Source organism: Salvia splendens, chromosome 13 (genome assembly GCF_004379255.2).
Source record: "Salvia splendens isolate huo1 chromosome 13, SspV2, whole genome shotgun sequence".
In the NCBI taxonomy this organism is placed as follows: domain Eukaryota; kingdom Viridiplantae; phylum Streptophyta; class Magnoliopsida; order Lamiales; family Lamiaceae; genus Salvia; species Salvia splendens.
The window spans coordinates 253,730-276,233 of NC_056044.1; the positions used below are offsets into that span (position 1 = coordinate 253,730).

Here is a 22,504-nt window from a genome sequence, read left to right on the forward strand (position 1 = left end):
CTCTTTTTCAACAAGCACACTTTATTTTCATCTCCAGACTTTACAAAACCCTTAGGTTGTGTCATGTATATGGTCTCCTTCAAATCACCATGCAAGAAGGCAGTCTTGACATCTAGTTGATCAAGTTCCCAATCATTCCTTGCAACTATTGCCAAGAGTATCCTGATGGATGTATGCTTCACCACAGGAGAGAACACCTCATCATAGTCAATGCCATGCTCCTGTGTGAAACCTCTAGCCACTAGCCTGGCCTTAAACCTGACTTTCTCTGTACCGGCAGCTTCCAATTTTCTCTTGAAAATCCACTTACAGCTGACCACTTTTCTACCATCTGGTCTCTCCACCAAGACTCAAGTACCATTTTTCAGCAATGAATCAATCTCCTCAATCATGGCTTGCATCCATTTATGATGGTTCTTGCTTTCAACTGTTTCCTCATAAGAGCAAGGCTCTGAGTACTCAACCTCTTCAGCCACCAACAGAGCAAAAAATAAGAATTCAGCATCAGAATATTTTGCTGGAGGCTTTATTGCTCTTCTAGTTCTGTCTCTGGCTAGCTTCCAGCTCTTAGGTGCATTTGGTGTAGGAGGCTGAGGATCCTGATTGTTCTGACCCAGAATTTCTTCCCCATTCCAGCTCCAAGCAACATACATCTGACTTTTCCAAGAATGGTGCGATTTACTCTCTCTGTAACCCTATTCTGCTGCGGGTTCAGAGGGATCGTTTTGTGCCTTTTAATACCCTTGGACTTACAAAACTCATCAAACTCCCAAGACAAATACTCCAAGCCATTATCAGTCCGCAAGCATTTCAAGCTCATTCCCTTTTCAGCCTCAACTTCCATACACCAATCTTTGAATTTGTTGAAAGCTTCAGACTTTTGCTTTAAGATGTAGATCCAAATCTTCCTAGAGAAATCATCTATTATACTCATATAGTATCTACCACCTCCAATTGAGTTTTCTTGAGCCGGCCCCCCATAGATCACTATGGGCATAGTCTAGAGGCTTTGTAGATGTGTGAACTCCCTTAGGATAAGAAGACTTCTTTGCTTTTCCAAGCACACATTCCTCATATTTTATTGTACTAGTCTCATCATCACTATATTGAACCAGAACCTTCTTTACCAGCTCCTTCATTGTTCCAATGGTCGGATGTCGCAGCCTAGCATGCCAGAGATTGACATTATCTGTCACAAGAACTTGGCCAACTCCCTGATTTCCTCTCTGAACAGCTGCTATCATATAGTATAGGCTTCCTTTTCTTTCAGCTCTCATCAGAATTTTTCCTGCCTTGCTGACAAACATTTGTCCAGCCTCATAAACAAACTTGCATTCTTTCTTCCCAGTGATATCAGATTTCTCTTCACTTCAGGAATGTACCTGACATCATTCAAGATAACAACACATCCATTATCTACTTTTAGCCTTACAGTACCTATGCCTTTAATTGAGCAGACTTGATTATTGCCTCCTTTATACTTTTAAACCACTCAAGATTTGGACTCATATGAAAACTGCATCCTGAGTCCATGATCCATGAGCTTCCCTCTTTACTATCCATGATATTCAGAGCAACAGATGCATCACCATCCTCTACTTCTTCAGTTGAATTCAATGCCTTTGCACCCAGACTTTCTCGCTTTCTCTTCCAAGCAAAACAGTCCTTCTTGAGATGGTCGGGCTTCTTGTACCAGTGGCAAGAACGGGTCTCCTTTTGATCACTTGGCACATTCTTGGAGACTTCATTCAACTTCTTGTATGACTTCTTTCCCTTGAATTTCTTTACATTCAAGCTTTCAGATACAGAATCCTCAATCCTCATCTCCCCCTTTTGCAGTTCCTTCGACCTTAAAGCCGACTGCACTTCTAGGAGTGTCACGGTTTTCTCACGCTCATACAAGATAGCATCGCGCAACTGATCATAGCGAGGGGAAGCACATTCAATAACAGAATTGCTTTATCCTCTTCTCCTATCGACACATCGATGTTTTCAAGATCATGGATGGTCTTGTTGAAATCCTCCAATTGCTCCAAAACCCCTTTTCCCTCCAAGAATTTGTAAGAATACAACCGCTGCTTCATAAGCAGCCTATTCGCAATTGATTTCGTAAGGTATAAATCTTCCAGTTTAGATAGAATACCTGCAGCTGTTGTTTCCCTCAGCCTCCTTGGTTTCCTTCTCCTCCTCCCCCAAGGAGAGAATTCGGAAAAAGGGATTAATTTCGCTGACCTTTCGAAATGAGGGATTAATTTCGTTGACCTTCCGAAATATGAGTCCAAGGCATGCAAATTTTTCGGAATAAGGGATTTTCGATTTTTTAGGCAATTTCTCTTCTTTTTAATGATTATTTCATTCCTAACATTTATTAATTACCAAATTACCCTCCAAAAATTTTAACACAATTTATAAAAAATCATCCTAACACCCCCACCCCCCACCATCACCTCCAACCCCACCTCCAAACTGCACGCCTCTTTCCAGCTTCCACAAACCTGCCCTACCCTTTTCTCTCCTCCATGGCAGCGTCTCTGCGAGGGACCAAAAATACATAGATATACAAACTTTTGAGAGCTCAAATCGACAAAGCTTCCACCTTTGAGAGCTCCAATTTCTTCTCCTCAATCTCGCTCCAGCTTGTCTCCAGAAAACTCAACCGCCACCGTTAAATCTGTCCCGATCCTCAGAAATTCCAGCCCGATCTCCGGCCAAATTGAGCGCAGATTCCTCCCACCCTCTCGGAGAATCAGTAAGATCAGCAGCGGCAGAGGTGCAAGTCCAAATCAAAGAAATGGGCTTTAATAAAGAATTTCAAGGGAATTGTGTCCAATTCTTGATCTACACGATAGAACTGTTTCCGACGACGGTGAGGAACTCGGCGGTGTCGATGGTGAGGCAGGCGCTGGTGTTCGGGGGAGCGCTGAGCCCGCTGTTGGTAGCGGCGGGGAGGGAAAACGCATTTTTGTCTTACGGCGTGTTTGGGGTGGCGATTGCGGTGTGTGCGATGTTTGTGGTGTGCTTGCCGAAGACGAAGGGGAGGGCGCTGTGTGACAGCACGGAGGAGGAGGAGCGCTGGTATGACGCCGCTAATGGTTACGGAGTGTATTGTATTTGAATCATTTATTGCGTATTGATTTTCTGGTTTATTTTTTTATTTTACTATAGTTATGAAATATTATTATTATGTGACAAGTGAATGTCAATTAATAAATGTTATTATTATGGAGGGTAATTTGGTCAATTAATAAATGTTAGCAACGAAATAATCGTTAAAAAGAAGAGAAAATGCATAAAAAATCGAATATCCTTTATTCCGAAAAATTTGCATGCCTCGGACTCATATTTCGAAAGGTCAACGAAATTAATTCCTCATTTCGAAAGGTCAGCGAAATTAATCCCTTTTTACGAATTCTCTAGAAGGGGGCGGAAGCCAAGTCCTGCTGAGTGAGCATAGCACGAATCTTCATCCTCCATAACGCAAAGTCGATCTTGCCGGTGAATTTTTCAGCTTAAAAAACGAGATGCCATCTCGGTCACAGATCTGATTCCAACCAAAAAAAATCAGAGAAAAAACTTTCAAACTCGATTCCGGCGGACGACGCCAATTGTTACAATTTATTTTGTAATCAAGATTGAAATCTGCAGATTAACTGCAAGAATGTAAATCGCAGGAATGGAAGAAATTTTTATTGATCTTGAGAGAAGTAAATTGGGGAAAAGCGAGCTGAAGTAATACAGACTATTCAACTTTCACAAACTATTTTAAACTCTAAACAATTCAACGTTGACTCAATCTGACGGTTGAGATTATAAGATCTCAACTTGTACATATCCTACGGCTACTGAGACTCAAGATCAAATTGGCTTTGATCTGAGCTTCTCCATCCTTGTGTTAGTTTTATGCAGCTGATTCATCAAAACATTACAAATATTCCAAGAAAAATCAAAGATTTAGAAATTTGGAGAAAGAGGGAGAGCCGAGAAGAAGGTTGCAGGCGACGACAGAGCGGAGCTGGTCTAGGCGGTGACAACTCCTTCGCCGAACAACAGCCGCACAACTAACGGGGACTGATTTGTTGGAAATTATTTACATCATATAATCAAGATAAACATAATTGAATACACATAAAGCAAGATCTTTGAAAAACATGTATTTCACGTAAAACCATAAACATAATGGGTGCAGGACATTATTTATCATCATATATTCAAGATTACATAATTGAATATAAATAAAGCAAGATTTTCGAACATAATGTATTTCACGTATTAACCATAAACATAATGGATCAAAAACTTACCTTTATGATCCATAGCGGAAGCGATTGGGGAAGACGGAGAACTTCCTCGGACTTTCTTTTCGGCGTAGTGGCACAACTCCAACTCCAAGGATTTGTTTCTCTCTCTTTCCCTCGTTTATGTGTTCTCTATAATGTGTGTGATTTGATGAGATCACCACACTTATATTTATAGGCAGAGAGAGGACAAACCCTAATTATAAAACATAAAGAGCCCTTTCCAATAAAGTGGCTATATAATAATATAATAATAGTAAGAACATTTCTTTTCTATAAAACTTGCTTCCCAAGTTTAATGACAATCACAATCCTTACCATATACTCCCTCAGTCTCAGATTTATAGTCACATTTTGCCATAAAAGTCCGTCCCACATTTATAGTCACATTTAGAATTTTTCATATTTGGACATAAAATTTTACTCCATTATTCACTTAAATTACACCCAAATGCCATTATCTATATTAAAATAAATCAAAATAAAAATAAAAAACCAAAAAGTAAAAAATGGACCCACCTTCAACCAACACACTTCATTTATTACACACGCCATCATCTCACTTCATTTATTACACACTCTATCATCTCACTCCACCATCTCATTTCATTTATTACATCCTCCAACTCTCACTTCATTAAGTACACACTCCACCAATTCTTTAAAACCCGTGCCATAACTAAATGTGACTATAAATCTGGGACGGAGGGAGTATTTGATTAAAATATACTACCTCCGTCCCCCAAAATTTGTCCCACTTTGACCCGACACGGGTTTTAAGAAATATAATGGAAAGTGAGTTGAAAAGTTAGTGGATTGTGGGTCCTACTTTTATATATTAGTTTTATAATAAAATGTGAGTAGGAATGAGTTAGTGGAATACGGGGTCCACTATCAAAAATGGTAAAAAGTGAAATGAGACAAATTTTGATGGACAGACGGAAATGGAAAAATGAGACAAATTTTCAGGGACGAAGGTAGTATAATTCATCATTTTGATTAGTCAACGAATTGCTAATCAAAATATATATATATATATATATATATATATATAATAATAATATATTCATTTCCTTAATTGTAATATATTCATTCACAATATAAGTAGAATAAGAATCATACGTGATTTGTCACATGATAAAGAAACATCCCCAATAATAATAATTAATTAGGAAAAAATGTGTCTTATACCAAGTTAATATATTATATTCAAAATCCAATTCTATTTAGAATTCTATCACATGTCACATATGTGAGACATAAAAGTTACATTCTCCCACTTGGCGAACATGTGGGACACAAAGTTTTCGATTCTCCCACTTGTCACACTTGACAGAGTCACAGTAAAATAGACATAATAAAACATAAGGCGCACATAATATTTGACTTTATAAATACTTTCATCATTGGTAAACATAAGTATCATATTAGAAAGACTACTAATGTGGGTTATGACGGGCGTATATCATTCAATCGACATAGTTCATTCCATGTACCACATCACCAATAATCGCACTAATATAATCTATAAGTGACACAACGTCCATAATTGTCTTATTTCAAGACATCCTGCATTAATACTGAAAACGTATATATGCATATCAAATAATAAGTATATGCAGGAAAAGTAGAAATATCACGCCCGCATTTTCTAAGGATAGAAAATACGGTTGATCGCGACTAGGGGAGGGTTAAAGAAGCGGGGAGGAAAGGGGAAAATAACACAACTCGACCATTGCTCGAAATAAATGGTAATAGCTTGAATAAAATCAGAGTATCATTTCAACAATCAACAACTCGAAACAATTATTATCTCATCAATACTTGGAAAAAAAAACAATATTCAGCGGAAGCATTCGAGAGTAGAATACTATTATGTATGAAGACATAATATATTCAGAACATTTTATTTACTATCTTCTTCACTTTCATGCTCAACACCCACCGCGCTCGTCACCGCTCAACCTGCACATTAAGAAAACAACATGCAGGGCTGAGTACTTGATGCACTCAGTGGACACACGCCAAAATCATAGTTTGTCATGCCATAACAGTGTAACCTTGGGGTTTTAAGAGTAAAGAAAATGACCCAAGTACACTAAAACATATTTCATAAATTCGACTGCGCAGTCATTTTCAGATATTGCCACCCTTATTTCCACCATCATACACTATCTGATCCAACGGGTGACAAGGGGCGTGGCCACACCCCAGGTCAACTAGACCGGCCAACTTGCTCTCAGATGGCTCCCGATCTCGTGTACACTAGCCTGAGGGTTCGCAGCCCAACAGACCCGAATTCGATTAAACATATGTGGTAAACCACTTCAGATAGGTTTCAAAACAAAACAGTTGGCAAGACAAACAGTTCACCTCCATAAACATTTCCGGAACAGAGTCCGTATTAAAGATAACCCACAAAATAGTAGGGTAGAAAAGCCCACCTCGAGTGCTTAACCCGAAAACACTTTCTTTCCCTTGCGATCACGATTCACTTGCGATGTTTCCTTTAAAAAAAATTACATAGCACATATATCAACATATTTTCCAATCACATAAATCACATCATAACATACATCTTTGCATATCCTATCACTTCATCACATATATAATTTCATTTGAAAACTGGCAGCACTGCGCAACGATTTTATAAAAATCATTTAAAAATCATCCGACTTCCGTTGGGGCTAAAACTTTACCACAATACAGAAGACTCATCAAAGGACTTCCAGTTAAAATTTCATGTCCAAATACCCCTTTTAGGTCAGTCAAAACAACCACGTAACCTACTGGTCGAGAAAACATTTTCGGCAGAGTTGCGCAGTTAACTTCAAAAATTCACCAAAAATTCATCTTTAATCCAAAAGGGTTGAAATTTACACACAACATAGAAGACATCATGAAGTTTACTCAGGAAAAAGAATTGGTCAAAACGGAGTTCATTTGGTCGGTCAAAAACGTGTGTGGAAAGCCTTCGTCATCATGAGTGTTCCCCTTAGCCTATCTCTTTTTAATTTGTAATCTGGCCCAAATCAGTTAAATGGAGTATAAACCAAATAAATCATCCTACATGCTTTGTAAGGCCCGATTCCATTTTAAAAAAACAAAAAAAAAAAAAACAAAAGGCCCAATACCTTTCTAACTCTTGTCTCCAAATTGAGGCCCAAAACTTCCACCCATCTCCCAACGTCTCTCTCTCTGATCAAATCGACGCCAATTCCTCCAAATTTCCGTCGGCTTCTCCAATTCATCCCACGACGCCGGCCGCTGCTCGCCGGGAAGACGGAGTGTTGCCGCCACGGTGCTGTCGGCGCAGTCGCATGGTCAGGCTTCCTCATCTCCGTCGCGCGAAGCCACCGCTGCAGTCGGAGTGGAGGAAATCCTGCCGCCGATCCGCCGGGAGGGGCTGCTGCTGTCGCATCCACGCCGTCGCTGCCGAAGTCCAGCCGCCGCTGCTCCAGAGTCGCTGCTGCTGCTGCTGTCCGTTGATTGCGAGGCTGCTGATCGGTGTAGGAGTTGTCGCCGGCCAGATCTGAATCACGGTGAGTCTCCGTCAATGTCTTTCTCGTGCCGCTGCTGTCACTGCCTCGCTGTTCGGTCGCGCCACCACATCGATGTCGCGGTTCTAAATCGCCGTTACCCTCCATCTCTTCCGTCTCAATTTCTGTCATAGCGCCTTCACGCTTGCTCTGCTCTAATTCAGTTATTCCATACTTCTCTTCGCAGGGGTCAGTTTTGAAAAGTAGAAAGACATGTGATGATGAAAACTGATTTGCGAGGTAGAATGCATATATGTATGTAGGTAGTTGCCGATTCATTGCTATTTTTCAGATTTCATGACTCATGGCAGATCATGTGGCCTGATTTATTGGTAACCGATTATTGAGAAGATTCTACAGCGGTTTTCATCTCCAATTGGGCTTCAAAATGTAATTTCAATAAAAAGAATTGGGCTTGGAAAATTAAAGAGAATTGGGTTAGGAAAGAATAATGGTTTAAGCCCAAGATGTAAAATTCTTCTCTCGACAAAAGAAATAGGATCGAAAAAATTTCAAGTGTACAAACAACGGTCCTTTCAAAAACACAATAAAAGGGTAGAAAAAGTCGGGGTGTTACAAGAAACAACTTTATTGAATTCAAAATATCCATAACATAAGTGTCTGAACCAACATGAAAACATAAAGATTAGACGTTTCCATACCCAAGACCATTATGTTAACTTATTCCATAAATGTCTTAGGCGGTAACGCCTTAGTCAATGGCTCAGCAACCATAAGCTGTGTGCTTATATATTTCATAGATATTCTTGTTTCCAAACTTCATCTTTCACGACAAGAAACTTTAATTCCATGTGTTAAGCTCCTTTGAATACTTGTCATTCTTACAGAAAGATACGATTGCACTATTATCACAATACAATTTCAAGGACGTGGATATTGAGGAGACAATACCAACGCCTAAAATAAAATTTTGAAACCATTAATGCTTCAAAGCAAACCATAAATTCAGCCTTAATGGTGGATGTTGAATTAGAACTTTGTTTTGCACTTTTCCATGATATCGCTTATCCAATCATAAGAAAAATGTAACCAAAACTTGATTTTTTAAAGTCAACAAATCAAGCATAATCTGAATCGGAATATCTAATCACTTCTAATTGATCAGATTTCCTAAATGTGAGCATAAAATCTTTTGTACCCTTTAAGTATCTCATTTCATCTTTGCAGCTCTCCAGTGTCCAATGTCAGAGTTACTTTGGTAACGACCTAGCATTTCGAGCGCAAAGCTAATGTCTGGTAGTACAGACTTGAGCATACATCAAATTTCCCATGATACATGCATAAAGATATTTTCCATCTCTTTAGGTTCTAATTCAGTTTTTGGACATTGATTCAAACTGAATTTGTCACCTTTATGAATCGGAACAACACTTGGAGAACATGCACTCATGCCATATCTCTCTAAAAGATTCGATATATGTAGCTTTTATGAGACAATTCAAAAGTCCACGTGATTGATCACAAGGTATTTCTATCCAATGACGTAGTATGTATCACACATATCTTTTATGTTGGAATTTTTTTTAAGCGAGATAATTTTAGTGTCATGTAGTAATCTGAAGTGGTCAGGATAAACGTGCAGTGCGTGATATTTACTCAATCTAACAGGTCCAGAGGATTCAACTAGTACACAGGGTCTAGGAGATCATGAATCTATCAGACAGGGGTCGTTGGGTGCACTTTCCTGCTTCAAAGAAACCTCAACTCACTATACTACAACTAGCACAGGGAAGCAAAGGATCGATCCCACGAGGACGGATGTGTCACGGAACTGTATTTCGGATGTTTTGGGAGGGGGTTGGCTGCTGCCACGCAAATTGGGTTGAGTACTAAAACTACTGGGTCTGAGAGATCTTGCACCAATCTACTCTGTCTACTGGGTCTAAGAAACTAGAACGTACGGAACATGCATGACTTTAAGAAACGAAATATTTGTGAATTTTAAAACAACTGGAGTTGACTCAACTAGACAGACTTTCCTAAATTAGACAAACAAAAGAGAAACAACTAGTTGGGACCGATTTCCTTAAACGACCAGGATCTGGAGAAAGCACAGAAAAAGCGAAAGTACATGCAGGAAAAGTAAAAGGACATGCAGAAAAGTGCTGACATAAAGCAGATCTAATTATAACTACTAACAAACTTCATCTTCTTCAGGAATCAAACGAGAATAGCAGAGAAAACAGAGCATTTAACACCATGAAAACAGAGTAAACTTCAGATCCAAACTTAAAACGAGAAATTAAAGTCGCAACTAACAGATCTACGCTACTGGACCTAAGGAATGCAGAAACAGAAAGTAAATAGCCATAACATGCAGAAACGTAAACAGAAACACCAGATCTGCCAAACTCTAACTCAAAGCCACCACAACTCAACAAATCCCAACATCTCCATATGTAAATCCACAGCCTCTAGCAACCAATGAACAAATCTCAGCTCCAAACATCCAACAATCAATCAACAACGCAAAACAAAAACAACCGAACAAGATCGACTGAACAAGATCCAACAAAAGCAAAGGTAAACTTCCATAAATGCAGAGATAGGTTCAAATCCAGTAGATCCAAGTCAACAACTAAAAGTTACGAAACTAAAACGAACAAGTACTTAAAACCGAAAGTAAACTAAACAAAGCAAGGTAAATATTGTTTCTTCGCCTTCACAAGGCGGTGTTACACAGCAGCAAAATAACGACGATGAACCACCACGGTAGCCGGAATCACCCCATCTCCAAGTGCGCAGCAAGTGAAATGAGAATTTTGAAGTGCGGAACTAAGGAAAATGGAACGAGAGCCTCCAAAAGTGAGCTAGGAGAGTCTAGGAGTGGCTCCCTTGTTCTTCAAGGTTGAGCTCTTTATATAGGTGAGGCTCTGATCCCTAGGGTATCCCTCTGGTAATTTGACGCGTTTGCCTTTGAATAAGACTCTTAAAAAAGAAATCTGCTCATGCTCCATTCTGTTCCTGCTGCCAACTTTTAATTCTCCCAGGTCCGGGCGACGACTTCTGATTTTTACTTCAATTCCCTCTCTTTTGCATCTGTCAGGTCAGGTAACATCAACCTCTGGGTCCGGCAGATTTATTACGCACCTGAACTTAGAAACATAGATTAGCGCTCCAAAATATAGAATTTAACCCACAAAACCAATGCATGAAATGAGTCTTATCATAATCCAATGTCATACGAGCAAACAAATATATCATCAACATACAGAACCAAAAATATGAACTTGCTCCCACTAACCTTGAGGTATATGCACAGATCAACGGTGTTTTCTTTAAAACCAAAAGTAATAATAGTGTCGTGGAATTTAAAATACCATTGTCGAGAAGCTTGTTTCAGTCCATAAATTGATGTCTTAAGTTTGCAGACTAAATTTTCAATCCCTTTCTTAATGAAGTCTTCAAGTCGTTTCATGTAGACTTCTTCTTCCAAATCATCATTTAGAAAAGCAATTTTCACATCCATTTGATGTAGTTCCAAGTCAAAATGGGCTACAAGTGCCAAAATGAGGCCTTATTTGATACTTAAGAGAATGTCTCTTTATTTTCAATACTATCTTTTCTGAGTATAACCTTTGGCAACAAGTTTGGCTTTAAATCGTTCGCTTAAACCATTTATGTCGAATTTGGTCTTGAAGACCCATTTACACCTAATACATTTGTGTCTATCGGGTAATTCGACAAGGTCCCAAACTTTATTATAATCCATAGATTTTAACTCTTCTATCATGGCATCAATCCATTTATTAGAATTATTAGACTTAATGGCTGGTGAAAATGAAACTGGATCGTTATGCATACCCCTATCGCATTTAGATTCTTGGAGATATATCACATAGTCATCAGAAATGGCGAACCTTCATTTTCATAGAAAACGCCTTAATGACACTTCTGTAGATACTTCTTCCACACCTATGTTCAATGACTTTAGCATATTCAATAAGTGGTTGGTCATTCAAATACTTGAAGAGACTGAAGTAGATGTGTGCAGTGCTTGGTAAATCTCAATCTAACAGGTCCAGAGGATTCAACTAGTTTACAAAGGTTAGAAGATCGTGAACCTATCAGACAAGGGTCGTTGGGTGCACTCTACTTTCTTCAAAACCTCAACCCACTATACTACAGCTAGTACAAGGAAGCAAAAAAATCGATCCCACGAGGACGAATGTGTAACGAAACTGCATTTGAGATGTTCTGGAAAGGGTTTGGCTGCTGCCACACAATTTTTTTGGGTTGAGTACTAAAACTACTGGGTCTGAGAAATTTTAAATCATTTTACTCTACCTACTGGGTCTAAGAAACGAGAACGTACGGAACATGCATGGCTCTGAGAAATGAAATATTTGAAAGTTTTAAAATTACTGGAGTTAACGGACTAGACAGACCTTCCTACTTTGGACAAACAAAAGAGAGACAGACAGTGGGGACCAATTTCCTTAAACGACCAGGGCCTGGAAAAGCATGCAAAAAGCAAAAGGACATGCAGAAAGTACTGACAAAAGCAGATCTTATTCTAACTACCAACAAACTTCATCTTCTTCAGGAATCATACGAGAATAGCAGATAAAACAGAGCATTAAACACCATGAAAATAGAGCAAACTTCAGATCTAAACTTAAAACAAGAAGTTAAAACTGAAACTAGCAGATCTACGCTACTGGACCAAGCAGATGAAGAAAAAGAAAGTAAATAGCCATAATCATGCAGAAAATAAACAGCAAACACCAGATCTACAAAACTCCAACTCAAAACCACCACGATTCAACAGATCCGAACACCTCCATACTTAAATCAACAACCTCCAACAACAAATCAACAGATCTCCTCCAAACATCCAACAATCAACAATAACGAAAGCGGAAAGCAACAAAATAACATCAACTCAACAAGATTAAACAAAAACCAACATAACTTCCATAATAACAAGAAATAGGTTCGAATCCAGTAAATCAAAGTCAGATTCTAGAGTTATGAAACTAAAAACCAACAAGTACTTGAAACCGAAAGCAAACTAAACAAAACAAGTAAATATTGTTTCTTCGCCTTCTCAAGGCGGTGTTACACAGCAGCAAAACAACGATGAACCACCACGGTAGCCGGAATCACTCCATCTCCAAGTGCGCAACAAGTGAAATGAGAAGGTTGAAGTGTGGAACTAAGGAATGGAACAAGAACTTGAGCTAAGAGTGTGCGTAGAAGTCCTGTCTTGTTCTTCAAGGTTGAGCTCTTATATAGTGAGGCTCTGATCCCTAGGGCATCCCTCTGGTAATTTGATGCTTTTGCCATTGAATAAGAATCTTTAAAATCTACTCATGCTCCATTCTGCTCCAGTCGCCAACTTTTAATTCTCTCAGGTCCGGGCGACGACTCCTGATTTTTACTTCAATTTCATCTCTTTTGCATCTGCCTGGTCAGGTAACAGCAACTTCTAGGTTCGGCAGACTTATTACGCACCTGAACTCAGAAACATAGTTTAGCGCCCCAGAAACACAGAATTTTAACCCAAAACCAATGCATGAAACGAGTCTTATAAATACTGTTAGGCTGTTCAACAATATTTGACACACTTAATTCTTGAGAAATGAGGGAAGAAGGTTATACCCTTATTTCATTAATGACCGCATTACGAGTGTTAGAACTCCTCAAATAATCATATAATTCCAGTTTCCATAATTCTCATGCTATCATTAGGACAATAAAACCTATACCCTTTGGATTTTTCTGGTAACCCATAAAATAACCACTGACTGTCTAAAATTCAATATCTTTTCTTGCGAAGAGTATACTCTAGTTTCCGCCGGACAACCTCAAACATGAAGGTGCTGCAAATTGGGTTTTCGACCTGTCCAAAGTTCATAATGGGTCTTTGGAACAGTTGCATTAATAGAAATCCGATTTAATACATAAATAGCCATTCTAAGAGCATAAATCCACAAAAATATGGGTAAGGTAGAATTAACATACTTCTAATCATTTCCATGAGAGTACAGTTTCGTCTCTCAGCAACATCATTATACTGAGACGTACTTGACTAGTGTATTAAGCACAAATGTCATGCTTTTCTAAGTATTTGGCAAAAGGTCCATGTAATTGACTTATTTTAGTGGTACGGACATAAAATTCACCATCTCTATCAGATCGAATAATTTTCACCTTTCTATTTAATTGTCTTTCAACCTCAGTCATAAAATGTTCAACTGTGCCTGAGATTTTTCTTGCAATAAATAAATCCATAACGTGAAAAAATCATCAATAAAGGTGATAAAATATTTTTATCCACCAAAAGTCGAGACATCAAAAGGTCTGTAAATATCTGTATGTATAATTTTAAGGAGCTCATTGCTTCCCGTGGCATTTTTAGTATTGTGTTTGGTTTGTTTACATTTAATACAATCCACACAAACGGTAATGCTTGTAAAGTCTAAATTCGAATGAATATTATCCTTTATAAGCCTCTTAATTCTTTCACTAGAAATATGATCTAGTTCCTTTATGCCACAAGAATGATAAATTCGAATGAATATTATTCTTTAGACGCTCCTTCGGTTGCAATGTGAGCATGAGATGCACCCATCCCATACTTCTTCATCTTATGCTCCTCCTAGACCAATACGTTTCTCAATTCTTTAAGAGTCCACTAATCTTTTATACTGAATCAATTTGGAACTGTCCATATTGAGGAGGTGAGGAAGTTAGGGTGAATTGGACAAGGAAATCCTCATCCACCTACAATCCTAATTTCAGCTTAGAAGATATGTTATTTATGTCCAGCACATGCTCGTACATAGTCCGAGAACCATTATATTGCATGCTCATGAGATCCTTCATAAGTTTTCTTGCAATAGACTTATATGCAGTTGTGAAGCGATCATCAACATTCAGCAAACATTCTTTTGCAATGTTAGTCGTTGAGAGACTTTATCTGCAATGAACATTCTAATGAACTGTAAACTTAGTCATGTTAGATTTTTCCCAAGCATTATGAGCAATCAGCCAAACTACTTTGATCATAAGATCATTAGTTTATCATTCAACAATGTTAGGTCCAAGTCCATTACTCTAAGAGTGAACATAAGTTTCACTTTCCATTCAGAGAAGTTGGCTCCATTAAGTTGGGTAACGTTTGAGGTAAACATACTAGTATAATGTTTTTACATTATAGGAGCAATTAAGAGATGAATGCTCACATATAAAAGCTTTGAATAATAACACGAACATTAATTTGAAAACTCATATCATGAGGCAATTATGAAAACTCCTTTGGGTAGTCTTCATACAATAATAAAAATCATGCTTTTAATATCCATATCTTAGTTCAATAATTGAGTAATAATAAATTGGCGTTACCTTTGGGTAATCGACACCAATTTAAATGATTAACTCCCTTAGTGTTTATTATGTCGCAAAGACTATTACCTTTGGGAATTTAGATCTTTTGTGACAAACAAACTATTTAGATAATGAATAGCCACAACAAGCATGATGATTAATTGCATACATAGATTTTCATATTAACTTGATTATAAACTCTTCTTATTTTACCTCACTTTGGTGATTGCAAAACAAACATAATATAATCAAGAATGTATGCTGATTAATTTCTTAAACTGATTTTCACTTGATTTGATTATAAACTTTTATTATTTTACCTCACTTTGATAATTGCAAAATAAACATAATATAATCAAGAATGTATAATGATTAATTGTTTAAGCAAATTTTAATATGAGTTTGATTATAGACTCTCCTTATTTTGCCTCACTTTGCAAAATAAACATAATATAATCAAAATACATATCAAAACAATAATTGAATTATGTGATCATTCATTCCACCGTCTCGATAGATTCATAATCATGAAACATTTAAATGAAATCTCAATTCATCAATACATATATACAAACTCAAGTTATATACATACAAACTATTAATTCTTAAACAGAAAAGAGGTGAATTGGATTGACAAATGAATTCTCAATTCAAAGTAGTTACTGCATGCGTGTTTATTCCAAACAAGCAAAAAAACAATTTTCACTAAACATCCCAACATATTTTTAATTTGGAAACTATCTACGATTGTAATCAAATATCACCAAATCCACAAGCATCCATAATCAAGTCCAATATATATTATTTGGAAACAAACATTATATTTAAATTGTGGCACATAGGGGAGATTTGAAATGTGAATTGAACGAGAAAAAAGATTCTCACGAGATTTTGTAATTTTCTATTCCAAGATTTTGAATTATTTGAACTCAAAAGAAATAATTCATAAGGTTACTGGATTCATCATACACAAGACAATAAACGCAATTAATTGTCTCACAACGCATAGATTTAAAACAAAAGACATAAATTATGGTTTCAATAATACGAAAATACATGAGTTCTCAACCATGCTCTGATACCCCATGTAGGACATTATTTATCATCATATATTCAAGATTACATAATTGAATATAAATAAAGCAAGATCTTCGAACATCATGTATTTCACGTATAAACCATAAACATAATGGATCAAAAACTTACCTTTATGATCCATAGCGGAAGCGATTGGGGAAGACAGAGAACTTCCTCGGACTTTCTTTTCAGCGTAGTGGCGCAACTCCGACTCCAAGGATTTGTTTCTCTCCCTTTCCCTCGTTTATGTGTTCTCTATAATGTGTGTGATTTGATGGGATCACCACATTTATATTTATAAGCAGAGAGAGGACAAACCCTAATTATAAAACATAAAGAGCCATTTCCATCAAAGTGGCTATATAATAATATAATAATAATAAGAACGAACGTTTCTTTTCTATAAAACTTAATTCCCAAGATTAATGACAATCACAATCCTTACCATATATTTGATTAAAATATATAATTCATCATTTTGATTAGTCAACGAATTGCTAATCAAAATATATATATAATAATATATTCATTCCCTTAATTGTAATATATTCATTCACAATATAAGTAGAATAAGAATCATACGTGATTTGTCACATGATTAAGAAACATTCCAATAATAATAATTAATTAGGGAAAAACGTGTTTGATACCAAGTTAATATGTTATATTCAAAATCCAATTCTATTTAGGATTCTATCACATGTCACATTGCATCCCAATAATGCACACCACTTCCTATAATAATGTACACATTGCATCAAATAATGCACGAATGAATATAAAGGCAAATGCAAGACAAACCAAAAATCAACTCAGATACGATTTTATCTACCAAATCGCCCAATACACAATTGGAAACCAGTCATTCACTACAAACTTCAATAATGGACAGAACCCTATAAAAAATGAACAAGGTTTTACGATTTACAAAAATCTCGAACCAAAACAAGTGTGAAAAACGTGATATTGTTTCGGAGAAAAAATTGAATCGACGATTAGGTGCTGTGTCGGCGGTGAAAATAGGCGATTAACAGTGGGTATTATGAAAAATTGAATCATTAGAACCATACCTTGTTGTCGAATTGAACTAGAAGGTCGCGCGGAGTGAGGTTTCGACTGTGAAACGACGGCAGAAGCTTGATTTAACGGTGAAAATCGACGGTAGTGTTGATTTCCGGTGGCTTAGAGTAGCGGCTAGGGTTTGGAAATGGGGGGAATTAGGGGAGACGAAATTCAATCGTGGGTTTGAGGAGTGAGGCGGTTGGAGCGAGAGAGAGAGTGAGTAGATGGAAAATACCGCTTAATTCTCGTTTTTTCCGTTTTTATTCATTGTTGTTTTACAATTATACTCATATAATGCATAGAATGAATCTAATAATGCAATATGGGATCAGATTTCCCCTTTTAATCAAGTCCGTCCATTCTATCAATCTAATGGATGATATTAAGAAGGAAATATACACTAGGGGGCAATAGGACCTTAATGCTCCCCTATATATATATATATAGAGAGAGAGAGAGAGAGCTTTTAAGCAATTGTTCACTCAATTATTCCAACAAGTGGTATCAGAGTCACTCTATTGATGATTATCTGAGAATTGGGAAAAGGAGAATTAAGATTTTATGTTGTTTGTAATTTGGGAATTCCAGAAATATAATTTCCTGATATTAGGGTTTTTTTGTTAGAACTCTTAATTCTTCGTAATCGAACGATGTGCCGAGATTTTTCAAAAGGTTTACATAAATCTGTCTAGCCAATTTGAATCTCTGTTTCGGTTTTAATGTGATTCAATTGAATCTATAATTCGAAGTTTTCTTTTTACATGAATCGGAGAAAAAATTCAGTGCTCCCGGCATACCACGGTGGACAGCTGATATGGTATGCCCTACCAATAAGATTTTGACAACTAGATATATACATGGACCACACCTCCATCTATAAATACACATGACTGCACATATATAGAAATTTTGCATGTCCCTTATATAACACATATATCTCTATATACACACATTAATTATGGTATATTTAATGCTTTTATATCTTTCACATTAAATAAAGATTGCGGAGAAAAATTTACATAAGTATTAGTCTTACCAATTTACATGGTGGGAAGTATTATTTTATTGCTAGCATTGCATATAGGAGTATTATTTAATGGCATTTTTTTCTTATTGCTAGAATCGTGCAAAATTATATATATGTATAAATTCTACAGTATAATTCTTATTTTATTTTTCCGTGGTATATTAATTTGGTAATATTTATATTCTATGCTAAAATATAAAGATATAGTTAATAAAATTAAGCTGACTATTTTTACTATATTAAATTTCGTTAGTATACCATAAAATATCACTATAAAAATATGAATGATTTAAATGTATTGGATATACGTTAATTAATGCTTGTTTATATGGATAATTGTGAACATGCAAAATTCGTATATATGTGTTTATAGGTAGAGGTGTGGTCCATGTATATATCTAGTTATCAAAATCTTATTGGTAGGGCATACCACATCAGCTGTCCACCATGGTATGCCGGGACCACTTAATTTTTTCTCCATGAATCGTAGATGGTTATGTAAAGTTGCTCTTCGGCTTTAATAAGGAATTTAATATGGATTTGTGATTATTTATGCACACTTTTCAATACGCTTTTTGTAGCATAATTTAAAAAGTTCATTGTGAAGTATCTGGTGAATCAGCATGATTGTTTTATGGATTTATAATTCTATATTTTATGGATTGGTAATCATATTGTGATTATGCACAGTTTAGAATATTGCTTAATTGATGATTTGAGAATTCCTTTCCTATTTCTGTCGTGTTTCTACTTTTGGATATTATTTGATGAATCGGAATTGAGAATTCTATGATTACATGTTTCGGTATAGAACTTTGCGAACTATATTTCCTTTGTTCGGCTATTGAGGTTGTTTGTTCTTACTTGTTTTGATACTTGTTTTGGTAAATTCATCAAATATAGGGTTATAGTTTCTTTGGTTGCTTGATGTTACTTTTGGATATGTTTATGATTGTTGATTATGATCTTGGGAATATCAAAATTCGGAATTTTGTCGATTTTTGTTACAAAAATCGGATTTAGAAAAGTTATATGTAATCCCATTAGGAGTCAGCGATTTGCTGGGGAGCTATTGGGCTGGCCGTAAGGATTTAACGACTTGCTGAGTTTGCAAGGTATGCGAACCCAGTGCCTCGTTGGCTAGCCACTATGTTCTGGAAAGTTATTTACGACTCACTTGCGAGTGTTTATATTCGGTTTTAAGTTTTATTTCAAATTCAAATTTTCGGGTACATCTCATGTTCCTTATTTTCTACTAATGAGTGTGTATTTTAATGCGGATTGATGTAAATCAAATGATGCTAATTCTATTCCAAGATTTCTCCTATTTTTGATATTAAAATCATCTAGCAATTAATCATTAAAGTTTGATTAGTATATATTAGTTGATAGATGTACATGTGGAGTGACTACAATGAGCCAAAGCGGTGGGGTCTGACTCAAAGCATTCGTTGCCTATTAAGATAATGTCCAAATTGTTTTATCTTTTCATCGTTATCTTGTACGCCTCAATCGGAGCTCGGATGAAGAAGTTATGGCCATTTGATGAAGGTTGCGCGGAGCAGTGCGAACCCGGTGAAAACGCCCGGGTCCAGTAAAAACGCTCGGTTTGGCATCAAAAACGCCCGGGTCGGGGTTTTTTCTCGGAAACTGACGAATTTAGTCTTCAAATTGGTTTCTGGAGCAGTTTCGGTGGGGGGGTTTCAGATATTCCAGACGAGAAATGAGGGGAAAGGAGAGGAGAAAGAAAGAGAGGAAAATTGGAGGTGCAATCATTCAACTTCCATCATCCCGGAGGAGATTTGCTACCATCTACACATCAATATCATGAGTTCTATGGTTCTTCTTTATTGGTTGTGGATGTGTAACTAAACTCTTACGTTACTCCTAATTTGTGAAAGATGTGAATTACTTTTGGATTCTATGGATTAGTATTAATTTATGATCTTTTTCTACAGTGCTTTTTACATTGAATTATAATTCCGGCCTGATTTATTATTCAATCATATCTTTTATCCAATGTCTCTTTAACTTGGTTAAAAGGTGGAAACGTAGATAAAGAGTTTGAGATTTGTATTGTGTTCAGCATATGAATCTTGGATAAGTTAATTTACATGTCGTTACAATAATTGTTGGACATTTGTTGTGCTTTCGTAGGAATGTTCAATTGATTTTGTAAATAGATCATGTACGTTGGAACTTAGAAGTTGGGTTAGAGCTTACCACGCTACCGTAGGAGTGATAATCCGATGGGTACGAATTTGATCTTAGTGTTCAGCAAGGTTAAATTCAAGCATCTGTGAACATGTTCAGTGTGAGTATAATGAACGAGATATTTACAACTTTCATTAGATTAATCTTTAATCCATAGGTTTATTGGTCCATTAAGTTAATTCACATCTAGAGCATATTAGGAGCAATGTTCTCACTCTCTTGGTTTTATTTTGTGTTGTCATTTTATTTCTTCACTTGTTTTTGTTTCAATTTGGTTTCTCAATCCAAAAATTCTAAAATTTACTTGCTTTCGAATTAGATAACCGTACGCCTCCCTGTGGTTCGACTCTCTTTTACTACAACTAGATCAGTATTCTTGCAGAAAAGTTGTAATTTTAGAGCTATTTGATATTCTTGTGTATTATTATTTCATTGATATAAAAGCTCAAAAAATTCACATCATGGATATTAGTCGGCCAAAAGGAAGATTAATATTTGGCACGAGATACGCATATACTTGTGGTAGCAAATATGTGACAATTATTCAGTTTTCGTGTGAGTATTGTGATGCCAAAAGGTGGACACTACTTAACATGATCTTATTGTCAGTGTCTGTATGGAGGTTGCAATTTACAAGTTCATATTACTTGCAAAAGACTTGATGTGGATGTTGTGCTCGGAACCTCGTAATGTTTTACTAATGTTCAAAGTAGATTAGTCGAAGCTAGACGTTGCAAAAGTAATCTCTCTTATCCAGACTTCTTTATTGCGAATGTTAGGACAGTATGTGTGTGTGTATTTTAATGCGGATATTAGTCGGCCAAAAGGAAGATTAATGTTTGGCACGGAATACATATATACTTGTGGTGATAAATACGTGATAATTATTCAGTGTTCATGTGAGTAGTGTGATGCCAAAAGGTAGACACTACTTAACCGATTTTATTGTCAGTGTTTGATCACTACGATGACGTTATCAATTACAAATTCATATTACTGTCAAAAGACTTGATATGGATGTTGTGCCGGTACCTCGAGATGTTACCTTCTTATTTGGATTTTATTTTGTGAGCATGACAACTATTTTGGTCTTGTTTTCTGTTCAGTTATGATGTCTGCTTGTGCAGTTTCTTCCAATATGAACAATATGTTAGTGTTGAATAGGTCAAATTTTATTTTGATTGCAAAGATTATATTTTGATTGGTTTTGGTTGCATGGATCTGGATTACACGCTAAGGATTGAACAACCTACTTCTCCTACGGACGGTAGTACTTCTTGTCAAAGGAGAAACTACGAGAAGTAGGAATACTCGAATCGTGTAAGTCTACTGATCATTGGGTTTAGCATCCCAGGAGCCTTTCGAGGCACGACATCTAAGTAAATCACTAAGGCCAGTGAATACCTTGCCACAATTAAGCAACGTTTTGCGAAAAATGATAAGGTTGAGACAAGCATGCTTGATCTCAATAAGGTATATAAGGGCAAGGGCAACATAAGGGAAGCACATTATGAAATTGTCTCAAGTTGCTTCACTTAAGCTTGAATTCTAAAGACTTGTTTGTGTATTTGGTGTTGCACATATCTCAAGAAATAAAGTAAATGGCATTAAGAAAAAAGCATATTGAGAATGCGTCTATGGATACGGGTTTATCACAAAAGAAACAACATAAGGATAATGATAGTTGTTTCTTTTTGTGGTAAACATTGATATAAAAAGAAGAATTGTAAATATCACGCATGGCGTGCAAAGGAAATTACAGTTCTTGTTTTGGTCTGTTCTAAAGTTAATTTGGATTTAGTCCCTAATGATACATAGTGGGTAGATTCTGGTGCTACTGCTCACATAAAGTTATCAATGTAAGGCTGTCTGAGCTACCGAAAATCAATTGATGGTGAAAGATACATCTATATAGAATATGACAAATCGGTGGAAGT

At 36.5% G+C, this 22,504-nt stretch overlaps 1 protein-coding gene across 1 annotated transcript; it reads right to left on the reverse strand.

Moving 5' to 3' along the window:
• Window positions 1–6,748: 6,748 nt before the first annotated feature.
• Window positions 6,749–8,235, reverse strand: LOC121761416. Its single transcript, XM_042157065.1, has 2 exons — window positions 7,430–8,235; window positions 6,749–6,802 (listed from the first exon to the last, which is right to left on the reverse strand). Exons 1-2 carry the CDS (start codon window positions 8,111–8,113, stop codon window positions 6,749–6,751), a joined length of 738 nt encoding a protein of 245 aa, XP_042012999.1. The 5' UTR covers window positions 8,114–8,235.
• Window positions 8,236–22,504: the final 14,269 nt, after the last annotated feature.

Coding starts and splice junctions, on each gene's coding strand:
- LOC121761416 (XM_042157065.1), bottom strand. CDS start 8,113: ATGAATCGGCAACTACCTACATACATATATGCATTCTACCTCGCAAAT. Junction 6,803..7,429: donor TGGAGACAAGAGTTAGAAAG/GTATTGGGCCTT, acceptor TTTTTTTTAAAG/GAAACATCGCAAGTGAATCG.